Source organism: Ambystoma mexicanum, chromosome 13 (assembly GCF_040938575.1).
Source record: "Ambystoma mexicanum isolate Mex_15411 chromosome 13, UKY_AmexF1_1, whole genome shotgun sequence".
Classification (NCBI taxonomy): Eukaryota; Metazoa; Chordata; class Amphibia; order Caudata; family Ambystomatidae; genus Ambystoma; species Ambystoma mexicanum.
The window spans coordinates 114708737-114730258 of record NC_090938.1 but is presented as its reverse complement, the minus strand read 5'-3'; the positions used below and the strand labels follow the sequence as shown (position 1 = coordinate 114730258).

Sequence of the window (21522 nt, the reverse complement as noted above, 5' to 3'; positions counted from 1 at the left end):
ATCGAGAACATTTGCTGAAGCTGGAAAGATCTCAAAAGATGAGGAATACGTGGGAGGAACATCCAATCAAAAGAACGTTACCACGGGTAAGTAACTTGTTCCTCTGCCCTACATCATTCACCACACAACACAGATAAGGCCCAAGCACCCCCATTCTCTGTATCCCCTCTTTCCTCTGTTAGTTGCTTTATGCAGACTAGTCATGTCTATAGATTAGACAACGCTGTGACGAGGAAGAGTAAGGAAGTGGATGGCTTCACAAGTACTGACATGAAGAAGAACAAGACAATGAAGAGCCCAACGTGGAACTAAGACATAAATACTAGCTGCCCGAAAGTTACAAGCCCACGGACCATTAAAACTGAAGGACTTTCCTCAGTGTCAGTCCTGCCCCGGAGGACCATCGAGATGGGAAGGAGGACACGCAGAGAGGAGGTGCTGCAGACCCCGACGCCGGGAGAAGGAAGTCGGCATCTGTGAGGCGGAAGGAAGCCTGAACTCACCTGAAGGCTGGGGAAGCTGACATCTGGTGGCAGAAAGCAGGCCCACTGAGTGGTTCAGGCAGACCAAGGAGAAACCAGCAAGGTGGAGACGTCGAAAGAGAACCACAAGGGTAAGCCAGCGAAGCTTTCCCGAGTATCCGATGACTGAAACCATTGCAGACCCAGTTGGAAGGTAGGCAGCGGGGGACCAGGAAGGCGCTGGGATCCCCTAGAGGCTGTGGTTAGGAAGAAGAGAGGAGCCATCTTCCTGGTCCCAGTGGGACCAAGCGGAGAGACAAAGTAGTCATATTTGGTGAGGGAGCACCCCAACGAGAGAGGAGGGTCTATGACCCGCATGTTGAGAATATAGAGACATACTGAGTGAGAGAACACCCCAATGAGAGCCAAAGAGAGAGGAGGGTTGGGACCTGCATGTTGAGAATACTAGTGAATTGTACATGCAAGAGAATGCCTGTCAAGTTAGTGAACCAGGCCTATCTAAGACACTGTAAACCTGAGAATAGGGTCTGGGACCCGTACTATGAGAATAGAAGACCAGAGTAAAAGAGAGCTATATCCTTTGGCAAAAATCAAGAGAAGACCAGGGGAAAAGAGAGATATATCCTTTGGCAAAAGAAGACCAGGAGAGACCTCCTCTGGTGAAAAACAAGATATCATTGAAACTATTGATGGAGTGCCTAAGAAGGCCTGGAGAAGGGAGACATTCCCCCCAACTTTCTATACTGTCAAGACCGGCCTAGAGAAGGCCTGGGGAAGGGAGACATTCACCCAACTTTCTTGTATTGTGGAAAAAGGCCTAAAGAGGGCTAAACAAAGGAAGATACACCCCAATTATTCCCATTATTGATGAACTGCCTAAAAATCCAGGAGAAGGGAGGAATCCTTCTAGAACCAGTGTGTCACTTAGTTTATAGTTTTCTTTGGAGTGAAGGACGGAAACAGGTTTGGGACACTGGACAGTGGACTATTTGATTTTGATGGACATTCTGACATTATCCTTAGTTTCATTTGAGGCAGGGAAATCCCCTCTTAGTCATAGGTACTGACAGGTTTATTCCTTATTTTTCTGTTAAATAAAGATTTATGGCAACAAGCATGCCACCTTTGTGTCCCGCTTCTACTTCTGCACCCTGACCTTTACTAAAGGTTTTGGGGAAGCTGATGAACATCTCCCAATTGAGCCTACCCCATGGAAATAAGATGTCTGTTGGTGCTGAAATGCCTGGACTGTGGATGAAGACACTGAAGTAGTCCTGTACCTTGCATTCGCACAACAGAATGATGCCGCTTTAACAGAAGCTGTTACAGACGCGGAAGGTGGTGAAAAAGAAGGATCCTTCTTCTTTATAAAAAAGGGTCTCCTCTATCGAGGAGATCTGACAACACCGGAAGTCTCGAGGGCGCAACTGGTGGTTTCTGAGTCACAGATGGATAGTCTTAGAGATGGCACATGCCCATCTAACCTCCAGGCACTTGGGGACCACTAAAACACAGAACCAGACCGGGAGGATAGCCCAGCGGCAACGTGTTTGCCTTGGAAGCAAGACAACACGAAGCAACACAGCTTCGATACCTGGGTCCGCACTTAGAAACCTCTTGGTATTTAAGCGTGTTATGAATACACAACTAAGACAAAAACAATTACGCAACAAAAAAAACAATTCCTGTAACAGCGCCTCGATGCCTGCGGGCTGTGTGAGTGCTTTAAAAATGCAAATAAATAAATACCTTGTTTCTACTGGCCAAATGTGCATGCAAACATTAAAAACGTTGTTGCTGCATGTACACTATGTCAGAAAACGGCTAACGCCAATGTACCTCCTGCCCCATTGCAGCTGCTTCCGATCATCGTAGTTCCTGTGGATTATACAACACATTACCCAGAAGCGTGTCCCATGAAGAGTAACACCTCACAGCAAATCTTGAAGCACTTTATTCCTTTCTTGTCCCAGGTGTGTTTTCCCAAAGCAATCTTAACCGACCAAGGTAGTACATTTATGTTGAAGCTCATGACAGAGGTTAAGCCAATCCTCCACATTAAAACACTGCGTACCTCTGTGTACCCCCCACAGATGGATGGATGGATGGACTGGTGAAGTGATTTAAGCAAACCCTAAAGAATATACTCAAGAAGCTGGTCGAGGCCAATGTCCAAAACTCTGATATAATGATACCCTGTGTGCTATTTGCTGTCCCCAAATCCCCCAAGCATTGTTGGGTTTTTCCCCTTTTGAGCTCTTGTATGGTCAAAACCCAAGGCATATCCTGGATATGCTCTGTGAAAACTGGGAGGAACGTGGGGCGGCTGTCCTTCAATTATCACAGACAGCCCAACGCTTAAAGGAAAACATGGCCGTGGTCGGAGACCTACTGTAAGCATCTAGTAAAGGCACAGGGAACGAATAAATCCTATTACAATCAGAAGGTGGTGGAAAGATCATTTTCCATAGGTCAAAAGGTTCTGGTATTGGTACTCACATCCGTAAGTAAGATGACTTTGAGGTGGCATGGTACATACGAGATAATAGAACAGACTGGGCCATATAACTACAGAGTGCCCCAATCTGACAGAAAATCTAAGACCCAGATGTATCATATAAATCTATGAAAAGAATGGAATGAAGAACATGTCGAGAGTACCTCAGTGGTCATTGCCACTCTCTTGTATGAGGAGACCATAGAGTATAATCTAGTACCCCCTGATTTGCCACCTGAAGAACAACAAGATATACAGGATCTGTTGGACCAGTTCCCTGATGTGTTTAATGAGGAGCAGGGAAGAGTTAAGAACTTCCAACATCACATAAGTACGGCACCCGGAAAGGTAGTTAATTTACGGCCATACAGAATTCCCGGGTCCAGAAAGGAAGTTATTCTCAAGGAGTTGGAGAATATGTTGGAGGCAGATAGAAGAGAACCATGTGCGAGCCTATTGTCCTCGCCAATAGTTTAGTCTCTAAACCCAGTCAATCAGATTTTGTATTCATTTCAGAAAATTAAACACAATATCCCAGTTTGGCAACTACCCGATGCCCTGGATTGATGACCTTATTGACAGACTGTGATCTGCAGTTTTCATTTCGATGATTGATTTGACTAAGGGCTATTTATTTACATGTGCATTAACCCCTCTGGCAAATAAAAAAATGTGTTCTCCACTCTTACAGGTTTATTCAGTTTCAAAGTCCTACCCTTTTGACTCTATGGTGCCCCACTGACTTTCCAGCGACTTATGGATAACATATTGCAATTCTTTTCCCACTTCTGCGGGGCATATCTTAATGATAACATAATCCATAGTCAAACCTTGGAAGAACATCTACGCTACCTATATGAGATCGTAAGAGCCCTAAGGCAGGTGGGATTGACGGCCAACTCAAAGAAATGCAACCTGGCCCTAAAGGGCCGTGAGATACCTATGTTTCTTTGTAGGGAATGGCTTGGTGAGACCTCCACTTGAGAAGGTCAAGGCTGTTGGAAAAATCCTAACCCTAAGACCAGGAGGGACTTGCGAGCATTCTTGGCCCTTACTGGCTATTATCGGAGGTTCATTCCTAGCTACTCTAGTATAACTTCTTGCTTGACCGATAAGCTAAATAATGCTGACCCCCAAAATATATGCTGGGAAAATCCAGACTTTACCAGTTTCGACACCCTGAAACAAATCCTCTGTAACAAACCAGTGGTCAAAGTGCCTAATTTTAAAAAAGAGTTGTTTTACGGACGGATACTTCCAATGTGGGTCTTGGGGCTGTCCTGTCCCAAGAATATGACTGAGTGGAACATCCACTCCTATTCACAAGTAGTAAACTTTTTCCCTGCAAGACAAATTTTGCCACCATAGAATTGGAGGCCCTTGCTATTAAGTGGGCCATAGGACATCTGCAATATTACCTTACTGTTTGCAAATTTAAGCTGGTGACAGCTCATTTTTAATCGGATTCAGCCTATGTAAAGACACTAACTCCTGCATCATGTGCTGGTTTTTAGACTTACAGCCGTTTTGTTTCCATGTTGAGTATTGGAAGGGGAAGGAACAGTGAAATGTTGACTTCCTATCTCCATTTCCAATGGAAGTGGATGGGGAAGCCGAAGGTTTAAGGGAAAGGGTATGTGAAGATCCTCCAGATGATGTCACTTCTCCCCAGAAGGATGCCCCTTTCCATGAGGCTAGGGAGGAGAGGCTGTTAGCTGATAGTGCCCCTAGAGGTGGTAATAAACCGGGAGGATCTTGTGAGGAGGGACTTCCCTCTTGGGGACAAGGATGTGCATCTGGGACACAGCCCCTTTATCTCCTAACCCCACAGGGTGAAAACAACACTCAACCCTTCCTTACCTATGGTAAAGTCTGAGACGATGGGTTACTGTAATGTGTTAAACAATCTCACTATGATAGGTACTGCGATGAAGAAGAACCCAAGAGCGCTACCGTCAATCACGAAGAGTGTTCGACCAGTGTAATGAATCCAATGGAGTCCTCACTGGTACCCCGGCGGTGACCTCCCACCCTGTGGCCAGGGGATGGCAACCGCTACCTGATCCTGAACCTGGGGGCGGCTATATGAGGAATGATCACGTGAGAGCAGACACCCCCAGGGGAGATGTCATTGCTTCATTGGATGAGACATGGTTTCCTGCTTTTGCCCTTGAAGATAATTCACTCACCCAGTGGCCTCATGGCATATTTCAATGCCTCTACACCTCCCCCTTGGAAAAGCAGAAAATATTCTTCACTAAAACATAAACCCAAACTCCCAACTTTAATCTATCATGTGAAAATAGTGACAATGCCTTTATCAGTTCTATCTATTCATCACCCAGAACTGCTTTACAGTCCTGTTGGAAGTGATTATCCAAATTCATTTTTATCAAACATCAATAGTGGACTCCTGGTCCCAGAATCCTCTTAATACTGAGATGAGGAAGTGGAGAAGAGCAATACGGAGCGAAAGAGGCTTTCAGCTCAACAAGCATTTTGGTGCTTGGCCGAAAACACCTATGCCCGGGAAATTTAAACCCCAGCAGCCCAGTGTCAAAGGCTGCTGTTGTTGGACAGGAATCGGTCTGCCTCTCCAAGAGACCCTTGGTCCCGAACAGGTGTGACAGAGCCACACGGCTTAAGGCAGAAGAAGGAAACTCTGCAAGAAGGGGAGGCGCTGTAAAGACCGCGGGAGAGCGGAAGAAACTCCTGGGAGTTCGCTGACCGCTGAAAGCAGCCCCTTGCCGGCGAGAGACCAACCCGGAACCCGCGTGCTGAAGGGAAGCCACAGTAAACCGACAGACAGAGAAAGCAGTCGAGAAAGAGAAAACAGGAAGCGTACCTTCCCCGAATGACCACGCAAGAGCCCGAGAAAACCATCAAGATCCGGTGAGTCAACCCAAGCATAGAGGGGACCCTGGATAATATCGGCAGGCAGCAGATTGCAAATATTATTAAAACAGATTAAATAACAAGAGAAAACAGAACGACTGTTGATTAAAAGGAAAAGTAATGAAAAGAAATGCAAGTACATGGAAGCATAGAAGGGAATGGTATATCAAGATGATATATTGTTCAACAAAGTGAATATACAATTGAGGAAGTGGTTGAATACAAAAAGTCCTGACATAAAAGTATACCAGGCAATTTCAAGTGTATGAAGATAAGTAGTCCTGGCAGGAGAGTAAATAAGGCAAAGACAAGTTCATAAACATAAGAAGTCCTAGCAGGAGAGTAAGAGCAAGATCCTGGCCACAGAACTTTGAAGTGAATAAAACTTTTAGAATTGTGGGTGAATAAAAGTGCCATTGTGGGCCCAACAAAACACTAGGAATTGCTGTGTAAAGAACTGTTTGTGATAAGGAGAAATCCAGGCGAAGGCAGTCGCCCTCTGGAACAAGTATTCTTTATCCCTGAAGAACATTTTGAGTTGAAACCACTTATATATCCTTTACGAACACTTTTTCCAAAAGGCATCAAAAGGTTAAAGACATTTTCTTTTTCACCTTTGATTTGGTTTGTGGTGTGGCATTAGATGTCAAATGTCTATACAAAGCCAAAGCTACTGGCTTTGTCGATTCTTGTTTATTCTAATGCTTGTTGGGGTGACAAACCCTCGTTAGGTGTGGGCGCTGGCTGGATCCGTGGGTCCAGTATTCGCAATTAAGCTATTTGTTACTGTCTAGTAATAGTCCAGTCTTTAGGTTGTAGACATGGTTTGTTATTGGTGTACACTACCAACAAGGTCAATATGGCATTGTGAGCCAGAGGTGATGAAACAAAAAAGCCGACGCGCATTTAACCGAAGTCTTTCTCAAGGCAGAGGTGATATGGTAGCATGCTCGTAGTGGAGCTGGCAGCTGGTCCACCCACGTTAGGGTGTCTGGTGGAGGCTTGGTGGCATGATCTGGCACCGGGATCGGCGATGTGATCTAGCCATGGTCCGTCAGGAAGTGAGTTGCACTCATGCCACCAAACCTCCACCTGGCACCCTAACGTGGGTGGACCAGCTGCTAGCTCCACTACGAGCCTGCTACCGTATCACCTCTGACTTGAGAAAGACTTCGGTTGAAACGCACGTCGGCTTTTTTGTTTTATCACCTCTGGCTCACAATGCTATATTGACCTTGTTGGTAGTGTACACCAATAAAACAACATGTCTACAACCTAAAGACTGGACTATTACTAGACAGTACAAATAGCTTAATTGCTAATACTGGACCCACAGATCCAGCCAGCGCCCACACCTAACAAAGGTTTGTCACCCCAACAAGCATCAAATTACTCAGGAGCCCCGGAGTTCGTTCCCAGACAAACCATGTGCCAGGCTGCAGGCTAAACTCGAACCATAAATGGAAGGTGCGCAGGGGACCGGTAGTCCCGATCCAAAAACTCCAGACCCCTTGAAACTTGTTTATTCTAATGTGATGGATTTGTGTGTAATCTGCACATTGGAACTTCAGTAGGGTTGATTCAGCCTTTGATTCGCCCAAACAAATTAAAATGAGTCACATGGCCTAATATTCTAGGCGTAGGGATCAGCCAGCTTGTGATGAGCTCTATATACAGTACGCTGGTATAGATTTGTGCTGTACTGCCTGCCTAGCGTATATTGCCAAGCTTTGGATGGCTGCTAGCTTGAATTGATTCAGAGGCGACTCCCGTAATGTAGCAGCAACTGATGGCAGGTTTTCGAATAGATGTATGTTTGGCCTGGAGAGGGCTCTTTCTGCCTCCTCTCTCAACCCAGAACAATGTTTTCCACGGCTAAATCTATACATCTAAGAAATAACTGCCATCTACACTGGGATCCTCGCCTGCACCACCAATGTGAGGACTTGGCATTAGATTGATGCTACATCTGAAGGTTCAATCAAATTCATAAAAAAAAATTGGAGGGAGGAGCTTAGTGTTCAGGTATCGGAGGAAATGTTGTCAAAGCTTGTGAACAAACTTAAAGTATTCCTGAATCCCAGGTTTGAGCTAATGCACTGCAGTATTTCAGCCAGATGTCATAGAATACAAGACTTGCTACATTATGTGTTCCCTGAGGTTGGTCTGGGCTGTCTAAAGTTTAAGCCGAATCAAGTATTGATGCTGCTTAGTACTAGAATTTATTAGACCAGATTTCTTTGATAGCGGGTAGGCAGATACCCGGGGATTAACTTGCTTTTCTTCGAAGACTAAGGCCGGAACTACAACCTACTCAGGAAAGATGTGTGAGCCTGACTTATCACTTATCAAAAGAATTGTAATATGTTGTCTTCAGCCCAAACCTGTGTACTTTACACAATGGATGCATGATATTGTGCATTGTAAGTAGACTGAGAACACAGGGCCATCTTGCTTCGCAATTAAGCCGAAGAATGTATGGGCAGACTTTGGTGTTCATTTATTAGGTAAATCTTGTACAAACTGCTTTCCCTAGGAGGACTAATGTAAACTGAGGCACTGTTAGCATGCCGTTAAGTGGTAGCCAACTTGGACATAAGTTTAGTTTGTATAGTAGAACTATCTTACTTGATGCCTACTGCGCATGCCTTCGAACACTGTTCTGTGCCTTTGGTTGTTAGTCACCAGACCAGGTTGATAGATCATCTACGGCTCTATTGTCTTTAAATTATAAATAAGGCATACAAATTATAGGCATTGGTGTAAAGGGAACCAAGAGGTCTTAGTACAAGAACGGTTTACTGTCATAGTGTTAGTTAGCTCTGAACAGAAACAATAGTAGTACCATGATTGTGGCAGCGCTAATACACTTGCAGTGAAATACACTTAGAGACCTGGGGTCTATAGGCACTAGGCCGAGGTGCTCGCTCTGTAGAAATGTTGCGATGCCTGCACTGCTGAAACACAGCGAGGGGTCAGAAATGAGAGGCAGAACAAAGTTGTAATATCTTCAGTAACAGACATCTTTATCAAAATAAGAGTTGCATAAAAGCCTCTCTGTCCCTCTCCTAAAGAGAGTTTCCCTAACTAGAAAACTGAAACTAAAGATCAGTCTGTGTCAAGTTGTAAAAATTATATAAACTGTGCTTGTTTCCAAAACACACTAATCCGACATTCACACTAAAAGGAATAACTAACAGAGTAAGGAAAATGTCTCTGACCTATATTTGGCCAACAAGTGTTCACAATCAATGCAAGTAGATACATCCAACAGAAACTGTCTTTTCCCAGGAAAAACCCTTGGATCCAGAGTGTGGTTCCCTACCCATGGATATTTCAGGAAGGATGGCAAAAGTGTATTTTCCAAGCCACAGCTTCTCAAGTTTGGTAGACATGTCTCTTTCAAACAACAGCTTTCCCAAGAATGTAAGAAAAGTCTTTCAAACAACAGCTTTCTCAAGAATGGCAAAAAGTGTCCTTTTCAAACAATGATTCCTTTGTGTCTTTATGACAGACTCACCAAGTGCCTGTGCAAACAATATGTCTCATACCAATTAGCTCTTCCTAGACTTTCTCTGCAATGAGTTTACAAAAAAAGATATTGTTCAAATATGATGTTTCCTATAACATTCTCCTTAGCTCCTTTGAGTATCTTGGTGGGTCACTTGATGCACTTGTCCATCAGAAACCCTCCTTTGAGCTCTTCAGGATTCTGAATATATCCCTTTACCAGGTGTTTACGTCTCAACATAAAGGAAATGTCTTTGTTCAACTTCAAACGCCTGCTTTCCTAGCATCGCCTCTGGTATACTTTTCTTCCATGAGTTCTGTAAAGTAAGTACATTTCTTTCTGTAACTTGTGAGGCATCTGAGGGCGTCCTCACTTATTCATCTATATAGCCTCCTCCCAGTTGGCCAGGGAAAGCCCGTTGCTATCGCATCCTGATCTTTGGGGTTGATATGCGAGGGAGGACTATCTGGGTGGAGGAGATTTGGGGAGTGGAGATGAGGCACCCTTGGGTGAGACATGCTATCCCACATTTCCCTTTCACCAGGAGTCCAATGTCCCGCAAGCCTTTATAGGCTATTGTCAATCCCTTCCCTAACTTTTCCCCTAAATCATTCCCTAACAAACACCATTTAGGTACTGGGACCAACTAGAGAAATACATCCTCTCTTTTTTGGCACTCATACATACGCACACCAGTTATGTACTGGGACGAGGAGGCGACAAGCAAGAGCAATGCAGAACTTCCAAGTCGACACTGAACGGTCTAGTCCTTTTCAGACCAATCAACCTGGCGGGAAGTTTAAAAGCAGTAAGACCAGTGAAAATGGAGGCAGCTGTGGAAGCAGGTTTGCGGACTGCTGGAGAAGCACAGAACTCTCTGGGAAAGCAGCACTGAAGACGGAGTGCTCGAGCGTGCCAGAACGATGCAAAGGGTATGCAGCGGGAAGCGTGATTGAAAGAAGCTGGAGACCTGCAGCGAACTGCGGAACCGGAACCGACGTAAGCAGGCAAAGCTTCAAAGTGACTCCCAAGCTGCGAGAGACGCATCAGTAGTAGGAGTGAAGCCACGGAGGGCCACTGTGGAGACAGAGCGAGGCGCTGCACAAGAGAGACATAGCTCGTGGTGGCCATAGACATTGCTGGAATGCCGTAAGCACCGACCTGTGAGTCACCATAGTAGCAGGAATACGTGCCGAACCAAAGGAAAGAAAACCTTTTTTTGAATGCCGATTTAAATGAAAGCAAGAAAGCAAAACTTTTGAATAACGATCTGAATGAAAAGCAAGTACTGTTAAATATTGAGCTGAACGAAAGCAGTTTTCTGGAATCCTATGTTGTAAAGCAACTGTGTAATTCAAGAAAACAAGTATTGACAAGAGCCATAAGAATATATATGAACGTGCAACAAGTGGATAGTGGCAAAGCAAGCAAATGCTAAAGCACATTCGGATGTGAAATGAGAATAACACAAGCACCACTGTAGAGTTGAAACGGTGGCAATGTGCCTACAAGGAAGAAGAGGAAAGACGGGTGTCTCAGTTGCGTGACCGGTAATGGGTGTATCGTGTGGTCTGACAACTGCGCCTAGACCAGGGACACCTACCTATGAAAGAGCCACTCAAAACACCTGTAAAGAAGCTTGTGTTTGAATACAAAGGACATTTGGTGTGAACTGAAATTAAGGAATTGTACTTTATCAACTTGATGAAAGATTACCAAACCAGAAGACCTGGGAAGTATTATCAAGAACTGTGTTGTGGAAAGGTTGAAAGACTTGAAAGCTTGGAAAAGGGAACCCCTTTGCATTGTGAACTGACGTGAACTGTGGGGAAGGGAACATCTTTCCCGACCAAGAGCAGGAAGAAGCTCTGAACTTTTATTTTAACACTTATCATTTTGATGCTAACATCCCTACACATTGTAGTCATATAGATGTGAGGGCGAGTATAGGTGTTGGATACAGACAGACTTTTACTTGGGACATCCTGACACAGAAAATCCTTAATTTATTCCCAACTCTGCATATGGAAAGATAGGCCCTTTTCCATCCCCTTTTCTGTTAATAAAGGTTTCTATGTTAAACTTTAAATTTGTTTGTCTGTGTTTACTTCATGGTGCCTTCGCAAACGCTAGTGGACCTCCTGGTAAACACCTCTGCCGGGAATCCTTAGTAGGTTCTTCAGATTCCCTTGTGTAATCTCCAAACACTTTAAGTTCTTAATTATCATCAAGTGCTTAGTGTTCTGCTTGCCAGGGCTTTCCTTCATCAGCTTCCTAGATCCCCTGGTATACTCTCCTGCCAGGTATCTCTCCCCAACCCAAATGCTCACTGCCTTTCACCAGGACTACATCTTGGTTTTTACTGTCCTTCAATCTAGCACAATTGTATTACGTCACTGTCCTTCTTCCTTGGCTTAAGGTTCTACTTGTTCCATCTTTCTCCTCATTAACATCTCATACATTGGGACTTGTTCAAGTTCTGCCTTTGAATATGTTCATAAGGGTTTATTTGCTTGTGGTAATACTGGGTCAACATTTCCCACATTGACATCTCATAAATGAGGATTTGTGCAAGTTCTGCCTTTGTGTTTCACTTGGTCTTTATTCAAATGTTCGTATTTGTTTTTAAGTTCATAATGGCTCACATGTCTGTCCGAATGCCCCGGGCACGCAATGATTCTGGGCAGACTCACCGATGTCTTGCAGCGTTCTTGACCTGTGGCACATTACTGCGATGAAGTCTACTTTCTGAGAGAGCCTCCCTCGCGCTGCAGACCTTCCTCCAGCGCTCCTGGCTACTCTGTGTTCACCCGCCAGCAAGACTACTATTTCTTGACCAGACTGCCATGCAGGTAGCTCTGCTGCTTCTGCCGGTCCTCACACAGTGCCCACTCCATCCCTCTTGGCCTCGCACCATGCCAATAATTCTTTGGCTGTCAGCCTGGAAATGCTTGCGTTCTCCACCACTGTCCTTCCCTTTGCTGCCTGCTTCTCCGGATCTACCTTCCTCTTTGGCTCTCCTTCCTTTCCAAATGTGAACACCATATTTGAAATGGCCCGCACACTAGGGCGGCTTCATAACAACTAGTCTGCATGGTTAGCTTTGTGTTTTTTTTTTTTTTTTATTGATTTAGTTGATTACTCACCCTTTCAATTTGTACAAATGTATCAGTTACAATCAATTACAAACATTTAAAATAAAAGAATATGACATTTCTGATTAGATTTGTTCTCAAACCAATGTTAAAATTGTGTATAACATCATTTACAATTCATAATTCACAATAAATGTTACAAAATTCAAGCAACATAATTCAACCAAAGCTACGAGTATGATCTAGCAATCAATGATAATACTTTATAACATATGATGTTATTCTTATTATGCTTAATGCTGTGAGTATATATCTCATAGTTTCAATTGCACAATCTACACTTCCAAGTTGAGGGCATTAAGAAATCCAATTGTAGCTATGTAGATACTCCTATATCGAGTGCTGAGAATCGTGGACCATCTACGTTCTGGTGGTATATTCGAAATTTCATGCATATGACTGACAAAATGCATTTTTCTCAATTGACACAAAGCTATACATTCTATGACAAGGTGCTCAAGTGTTTCTTTAACAGTTAGCTTACAACAGAATCTACATTGATTACTTTCTTGGCTTATTTGTTTCCGCTGAGCCAAGATGTCACGGGTTGGCCATAAATTCAGGCGTAAACGTAATATGGCAGATCGTATACTGGGGTTCGGTGCTTTACAAAGGTATAATTCGGGCGTCGCCAGTTTTTTGTCTCCAAAATGATTAGGATTGAAAAGTTTGTAAGAAAGACAAATGGTGCGCGTGTCAATCCAGTCTTGTTTAAAAAAAAAATATTTTGGCAAGGTCAGGGTTACATACTAAATTGTCCACTGTAACTTCCGCTCTAGCCATGATCAAAATCACATAATTAGACCATTCTTGAACAAAGTGGTGCGAAGAGTTAAACATGTCATTTGCTACTACTGATAAGAGTATTTGTTTGATTGTATACTAAACATTTGCAATACAAGGCACATACTTGCCATTGATACTTTGCATGCAAAGAGGTGAGACCCAGCTCATATCTTAACCAAGCACCTGGAGTACTTTGAGGAACTCCCAAAATGTTGCGCCAATATTTAGCTTCTAGTTTTTCAAAAAAATGGTTTTTAATTGGTACATCTGTTTCTAGCCCATATAACAGGGTCGGTGTCACTTTCTGTCGCCAATAAAGAATGGCAGCTGAGATGCAATATTTGCCAAATTTATACAGAATCAGCTTGGTTTGTGATATCGCTGGGGTCACCTTTTTAGAAACTATCTTCAATTGGGTATTTGTAGATGGCATGGCGTCAAAAGCTACACCCAAGTAAGTATAGTTTGGAACAATCTCTAAATTTACATTTTTAATTTTCCAGGCCATTTTGCTGTACATAGAAACCTTTGGAATATACAGAACAATTTGGGATTTATTCAGGTTTATATTGAGATAATTATTATCAAAATATTGTGTAATAGTTGTGAGTAATTTTTGAAGCCCGCTGGGAGATTTGGATGTGAGGACTAGATCGTCCGCATACCATAGGGCTTGTATGGCCACATTATTCAGTTTAGGAGAGTCAGAAATTAGATCTTTCAAGACTATTTTTGTATTTTGAATGAAAAAATTAAACAGGGCAGAGGCAAGGATGCAACCTTGCTTCAAGCCTTTTGCAGTTTTAATAGAAGCAGATAGGAGGCCCATGATAGATAGTCTGATCTTCAGATGTTTCCGAGTGTAGCGCGTGGATGATGTCAATTAAATACTCTGGACAATGTGCTTCTTTCAATTTGTTGATTAATTTGACTCTTGAAACTGAGTCAAACGCCGCCTATAGGTCGATGAAGGCAAAGTAAATAGGTGTTTTGTTATAATGGGCTTGTTTTTTTATTGCATTTATTGTAATGAAATTTATCGCTGTGCCCATGCCTGGGATAAAACCTGTTTGATTTGGATCACGTTGGTGGGTTGTGTCTGTCCAAAGATTGAAGTCTCTCAGTACTAATCGAGTGAAGAGTTTCCCTGAGTGTCAAGAAGGGCTAGGGGTCGGTAATTCGATGGCTCTCCACGATTTCCTTTTGAAAATTGGCACAATAAGCAATGTACGCCATGACCTTGGTATTAGGTGAGTTCGTAAAATATATTGAAAAATATTGTGAAGTATGAAGGCCCATTGTCTTGGATGTTCTTTCATCATAAAGTTTTTAAGCCATCTGGGCCCGCCGCGCGTGATGATGACGATTTGATTATCAATTCTTCAATAGTGTCTGGTGTGCATTCTATCTGCCATGGTGATGAAGATTGCCTAATATATTGATAAGTATCAAATTGCTCATCTTGATATAAGGTGCTAAAATGGTTTATCCATTGATCTTCTGTTACACCATTTAATTGGGTATCAACTTGCTTTTGTCCCGAAGTTTCATTTAATATTGACCAAATTTGTGTTGTGTTCTTGTTGTTTACTAATTTCATGAAATGTTCACCATCTCTTTGAAACATGTGACCCTTATGTGCACGTATCAAGTTCTTATACTTGCATTTAATACTGCTCTTGGCTTGTTGTTTTTCATTTAATGGTAGTTTGAGAATTGTTCTTAGGGCTCGCCTATACCTTGTCCTTTCTTGATGTAATTGATTATCATACATGTGCTTATGTTTTTTTTATCAAGAGTCTGAATGTGGTGAACATGCTTAAACATCATCAGAACATTCGAGTAAGAGTCATAAGTTGGCTGAGACTCCTGATTCTGTAAAATCTCATTCAAAGCCTTCAACTTATCGTGTGTCCATCTGAATCTTGTTTTAGTGTTGTTAATGGTCAGATTTGGTGTCATCCATTGTTGTGGCCCGGAATTGGTCAAGTGAGAATCAGGATGTTATGATTGCTTGCCGATTGTTTCCGGATTTCGAATTTTGATGCCTTCATGAACAAGTCTTCAGTCAAGAATGTGTAATCAATAATGCTTGTGGAGTTGCCTCTCTTGCAGGTCGGGTTAGGCAGTATATCTCCGGGTAAAGAACCATTAGCCATATGGAGTTTCCAGTCTTTCATAAAACTTAGACCTCTGTGTGATTCCTCAAAATGTTGCTTTGTGTTTGAAGTCCCCCGTTATAATGGTGGCAGCGATAGTTGACGTTTTGGCTACTGTCTCTAACAAAGAGGATAGATCTCTATAAAAGAGGTTATCAGGGATAGCTGCTGGATTTCTATACAGGTTGATTAGAGCTATGTTCAGATTGCCTTTAGATATTTTTACCATGTGCATGAATTGATCTTGGGGTTGCCCATTCATGTACGGTGAAGCCTTTGCTGGTTTTGACTGCCACTAGTAATCCCGCCATTGGCCGGCCTATAGCTGACTGAATAGCTGGTAAGAAGGCTAAAGAGTGATCATCCCATATTGGTTTTGTTACCATCCATGTTTCCTGTAAAGCCACAATTTCAAAATTATTAAGGTCATTGTTTTGATCCGTTCGTAGATGATTATGGCCTCGCGAGTTCCATGATGCAAGCGAGACATTACACTTTACTGGGGCCGGTGGTGGTTATGATTTTGAAGGTAATGTGCAAAAAGCACAGGCACACTCGGGTAGAGTTTGTTGGCTTCTTTGAGGATGATCACGTGCTGCGCTTCAGCGGATGATGTCTGTGTTTCGTTCAGGATCTTGAGCACGTAAAAAACCCATTTCAAATAGGGCCATTTTCACTCGCCACAAGGTGTTAGATCTGATCCACAGCCGCATTATTGAAAGGTTAGTATCACACAAGAATTCGACTTGATCAATATCAGCAGAGGAGATTTCTTCTAATTCGTGAAGTTCATTGAAGATGTTCAAGATGCTAGATCTGCGCAAGTCGTATTTTTCATACGGAGCATTTCTACATTTAAGTATCAATGTATGAAATTTCATGAATTTGGTTTTTTTAGTATCTTGCTTTGATTTTGCTCCCTTATTATCTTCTGGAAATTGTTCTGACCTCAGCCTTGTCTCGGCTTTCTCGTGCTGGATTTGACACTGGTCCGGAGAATGAGTCTTGATTACTTGGCTCTTGCAATGGCCTGGTAGATCATAGATGGCCTCTGACATGTCAATATTTCTCCCCATTCGAGCAGTTGTATCTACAGCTGGCATCTTGTCTGGGTGGACCACTTTGCAGTTGTTAAGCCTCAGCTGTATGTATTCATCCACAGCGGCTTTAATCTGCTTGGTCTGTTCATGAAAGTATTGTTGCTCGATTGCTTCTTTGGTAGCAGGTGGTGGAGCATGCATCTTTGAATTTACGGTTTGATTTGCAATAAACCTGACCATTTGATGATCATTTCGGTCTTAGTTCTATGCTAACTCCACTAGGGCATTCAATGGTGAATGAACAGACGGGTTGGTCATTACTGGAGGTTGTTGGCTATCTTTCTGTATTATTGCAGTCTTCATTATGATGGCTGCATGAGGCGGTGTATTGACTGTCAAAGGCTGGGTACTTATTGGAGACTTCATAGATTGCACTATGACGTGAGGATTCGGTCTTGACGTGGTTTGTGTCAGATCTACAACTGGAATTCGCGGCTTCAATTTCGCTCCCGATTTTCTTGACTTGTTATTTTGATACGGCTTTGTGAGGAGAAGTTTTGTACGGGTGGTCGGGAGTGGTTGCTTACTGAAAACTTTGTACGGCTCTGTGGGTACGGATTGGCCGATGTTAGTCATGGGGCAGTCCACACTGATCCACGAGGAGTTCAAATCCACGAGGAGTTCAAATCTACGGCTGTAGGTTCTTCACATTCAATAGGCCGTATGATTTGTTTATAAATTGGGACAGCTGTTAAAATTGCATCCACAATACTCCTTGAGGGATAATGGGGTGCGTTTTCGTCACTTTTTTTGAAAGTCGTTGCTGCATTGGATGATTGCAGGTGATTAGCATTTAATTCCATCCAGGTGATAATTTTATCAATTTGTATTGATTGCTGATTAAGTTTATCGAGGGATTCAAACATTTTGTGCATGCTTTTGATGGTTGAATTAACCGCAGTTAAATTAATTTGTAGGAGATTGTCTGACAATGTTTTGGCCGTTTTATCTCTGGTGGAAGGGTGTCGTCGCGGGGTGGGTTGAATATATGACACCGCGAGAGAAACGCTAGAGTCCATAGAGCAGGGAGCCCGATAATCTGGCGAGATGGAAGTTAGAGATGAGTTTATGTTGGTAATACTAGCATGTGTTAAATTGTTTTCAGGATTTTCTTCAATCTGTGCCAGTTCTTTTTGTTGGGTTTTAGAACACAGAGACGTTGCAGTCTGTAATGGGGCGATGTCTAAAATGACTTGAATTGGTCCTTGTACGTCAACGGGTGTAGATCCCGTCTCAGAAACACTCGCATCACTGGGTGTTTCTTCCGTCTTATCAGCACCCAGACTCTGTGGGACTGGAGTCGCCAAACGTTGTTCATCTTGCTTCGATGGTTCACAGAAGGCTGGTATATCTTGATTTAACTGCAGTGTTCTGAAGACGGAAGTGAGTGTTATTGATTTACGGGTAGCCATTCGTTTGTTTTTTGTTGCACTATGACGTGAGGATTCGGTCTTGACGTGGTTTGTGTCAGATCTACAACTGGAATTCGCGGCTTCAATTTCGCTGCCGATTTTCTGAAAACTTTGTACGGCTCTGTGGGTACGGATTGGCCGATGTTAGTCATGGGGCAGTCCACACTGATCCACGAGGAGTTCAAATCCACGAGGAGTTCAAATCTACGGCTGTAGGTTCTTCACATTCAATAGGCCGTATGATTTGTTTATAAATTGGGACAGCTGTTAAAATTGCATCCACAATACTCCTTGAGGGATAATGGGGTGCGTTTTCGTCACTTTTTTTGAAAGTCGTTGCTGCATTGGATGATTGCAGGTGATTAGCATTTAATTCCATCCAGGTGATAATTTTATCAATTTGTATTGATTGCTGATTAAGTTTATCGAGGGATTCAAACATTTTGTGCATGCTTTTGATGGTTGAATTAACCGCAGTTAAATTAATTTGTAGGAGATTGTCTGACAATGTTTTGGCCGTTTTATCTCTGGTGGAAGGGTGTCGTCGCGGGGTGGGTTGAATATATGACACCGCGAGAGAAACGCTAGAGTCCATAGAGCAGGGAGCCCGATAATCTGGCGAGATGGAAGTTAGAGATGAGTTTATGTTGGTAATACTAGCATGTGTTAAATTGTTTTCAGGATTTTCTTCAATCTGTGCCAGTTCTTTTTGTTGGGTTTTAGAACACAGAGACGTTGCAGTCTGTAATGGGGCGATGTCTAAAATGACTTGAATTGGTCCTTGTACGTCAACGGGTGTAGATCCCGTCTCAGAAACACTCGCATCACTGGGTGTTTCTTCCGTCTTATCAGCACCCAGACTCTGTGGGACTGGAGTCGCCAAACGTTGTTCATCTTGCTTCGATGGTTCACAGAAGGCTGGTATATCTTGATTTAACTGCAGTGTTCTGAAGACGGAAGTGAGTGTTATTGATTTACGGGTAGCCATTCGTTTGTTTTTTGTTGCCGATTTCCCTGCTTTCACCGATGGGGAATTTTGCATCGGTGTAAGCGGGAGTTCAGGTAATTCGGGCATGTCAGATTTAAGTGTGTATGAGCGCATACGAAATAATATTGAGCTCAAAATGTATACACGTGAGCATAAAATTTGTAAACGATAACTTGTATGTGTTTAAACAATAATGGATAATTACCTGATTATGCGTTAATTGAAATACGGTGAATTGAAGCAGAACAGAAACCACGTTGATGATACAAAGATTAGTATGAAATTGAACCGGAAAAAGGTATTTGCAAGCCCACAGCACCACGGCCAAGTGGTACTTGAGGGTACTTGCCGGGGGCACACGCGCGGTACGTGGCTGCTCTGTTTTATACACGCCTATCAGTGGGTGTGGCACAGAGCCTAAACAAAGTAAGAAAGATAGATACAATTGGATACAGTATCTAATGAAAGGGTAGTATTTAAGTATTTCTTGACAGTAATCACCTTCTGGAAGTTGAAGTCCACAATATTTAACAGTGCAAAAGAGTCCAGGAAAGCAGGAAAAAAACAGCTTTACTTGTAGACGCCGAGAGTGAGCGGCCAAGCGGTACTTGAGAGTACTTGCCAGGTGCGTTGTGTTTTTTGTCAGTCTGCATTGACTCCTGCTTCCTCTTCTTCGTCTCAGTACTTGATGTCCATAGGAGTTGGAGTCGATAGGATTGCTAGGATTCCTAAGGTGATATTGGTTAGGGTTTTTATTCGGAAAAACATTAGAGATTGGGGAAGTTATATGTGTGTGAGGTATGAATGGTATTTGACTAGAGTGTGATTTTCAGGAAGGGGTCGCTGGGTTTTAAAATGGGAGAGATGTGTATAGTACAACAAGCTAACAAGAGCTTAGTAATTGAGATCTTCTTCCTCTGAAAGGGAGGAATACTGTGTCTCTCCTGAGGGGGTCACCACCTTCCCCTGTTGGCCATCTCCTCCCACATGATCCTCCCTCATAGTTCCACCCCCAGGGTCAGGATCATGTAGCGGCTGCCATCCCCATGCCATGTGGGAGGAGGTCTTTGATGGGGAATTAGTGATTACTCCACAGGATTTATCACAGCTAGCTGTTGGGAGTGTGTACATGCCTATGATCTGATCTATTTCATAACGATTGTTAATAATCGCAGTCAAGTCTTGCTTGGTGATCGAGATATTACCCAATGTCGGTTTGTATGAAAGTCAAAGGCATGTTGTTTCTTTCCTCAGAATTGTGGCTGTCTTTAGAGGAGCACCAGTATGCTTTAGAATTGATCATGAGCAAGTACAGGAAACAGATGCTAAACCTAATGGTGCCCAAAACAAAAGACGAGACGGAACCTGTGCTGGCGGTTCACCAGATGTATTCAGCGGTAAGGATGATCACAAGTCTGTATCTCCAGTTTTAGGATTATATTTTGTACACTTCAGTACATGTCCTAGTAGCATTTAGCTTTCCTTACCTACATTTCCATTGTTGAACGATTTGAGATTTGTATATTTTACTTTTGTTTCTGTTTTAGTTTTCAGATTCCCTTTATTTGTGGCATATTTAACCCAAACATTCAGAAAAACCTTAAAAAAATAAATGTATTATGAAACCAGTGAAACTGTGCCTAGACAACACATCACGTACATATTAATAAAGAAGTTAAAAAAAGCTAGCAATATAAATACATTCAATATTGTATATTTATTTCTATCAAAATAGACCTACGGATTAAAAAAGGATGATCAAGCACCCATGAAATGAGCATGTTTATGAATTCTGCTGTGGGAGAAGAGAATAGACTGTTGCATAAAGTTACTTTTCAATATCTTATTTTTTGTTACTGGTATTTATTCTGTTCTCTCCTTCCATTTGCATAATCTCTTAAGCCCTTAAGTGCAATACTCATTCATACCAACTCGCCACATTAGGGGTGTCATACTTCAAAATAACTGGGAAACCGGGTGCAGAACATCTGAAGTGGAAAAGGAAGTGCAACCGAATTCTGAACTTTTGGCAGAAATTGCCTCTGCCATGCAAAATCTGGAAATTCAGGCCGAGGATCTAGAGAACCGTTCAAGATGCTCGAATTTAAGAATTAAGGGCCTGGCAAAGGAAAACTCTGATGTAGACCTGAAATCCATGGTGCAGCAGTGCTTTGCTGCCCTGTGGACAGACATTACCCCAGAGGCGATCCGGATAGATTGTATACACAGGATGGGACCTAAGAGGAGCGGGGAGGGAAACAGACCGAGGGGCGTTTTGGCGGCATTAGCGTCATACAAAGAGAAATAGAGAATCCTATGGGCGGCTAGGAGACAGGCCACGATCAGTTAATGGGTCGCACGTAAGCCTGTTTCAAGATCTGGCTGCTACTACGCTTCAGAAAAGAAGAGCAGTGGGGCCGGTGACCAAAACATTGGTGGAATAAAATCCCCCATAAATGGACCTTCCCCTTCGGCCTGCTATTCCTCTAGGATGAAAGACAGCAGAGAGTCACCACATGTGCTGAAGGCCTGGCAAT

General features: G+C 42.9%; 1 protein-coding gene across 2 annotated transcripts in view; it reads left to right on the top strand.

The window, feature by feature from the left end:
• Positions 1–21522, top strand: part of SIKE1 (suppressor of IKBKE 1) — a gene marked incomplete at its 5' end in the record, with an annotated part of 135870 nt that overhangs the window by 39869 nt on the left and 74479 nt on the right. For both annotated transcript variants that reach the window (XM_069633413.1, XM_069633414.1), the window contains 1 exon segment: positions 20240–20382. In XM_069633413.1, the coding sequence (XP_069489514.1) occupies positions 20240–20382 (143 nt within the window).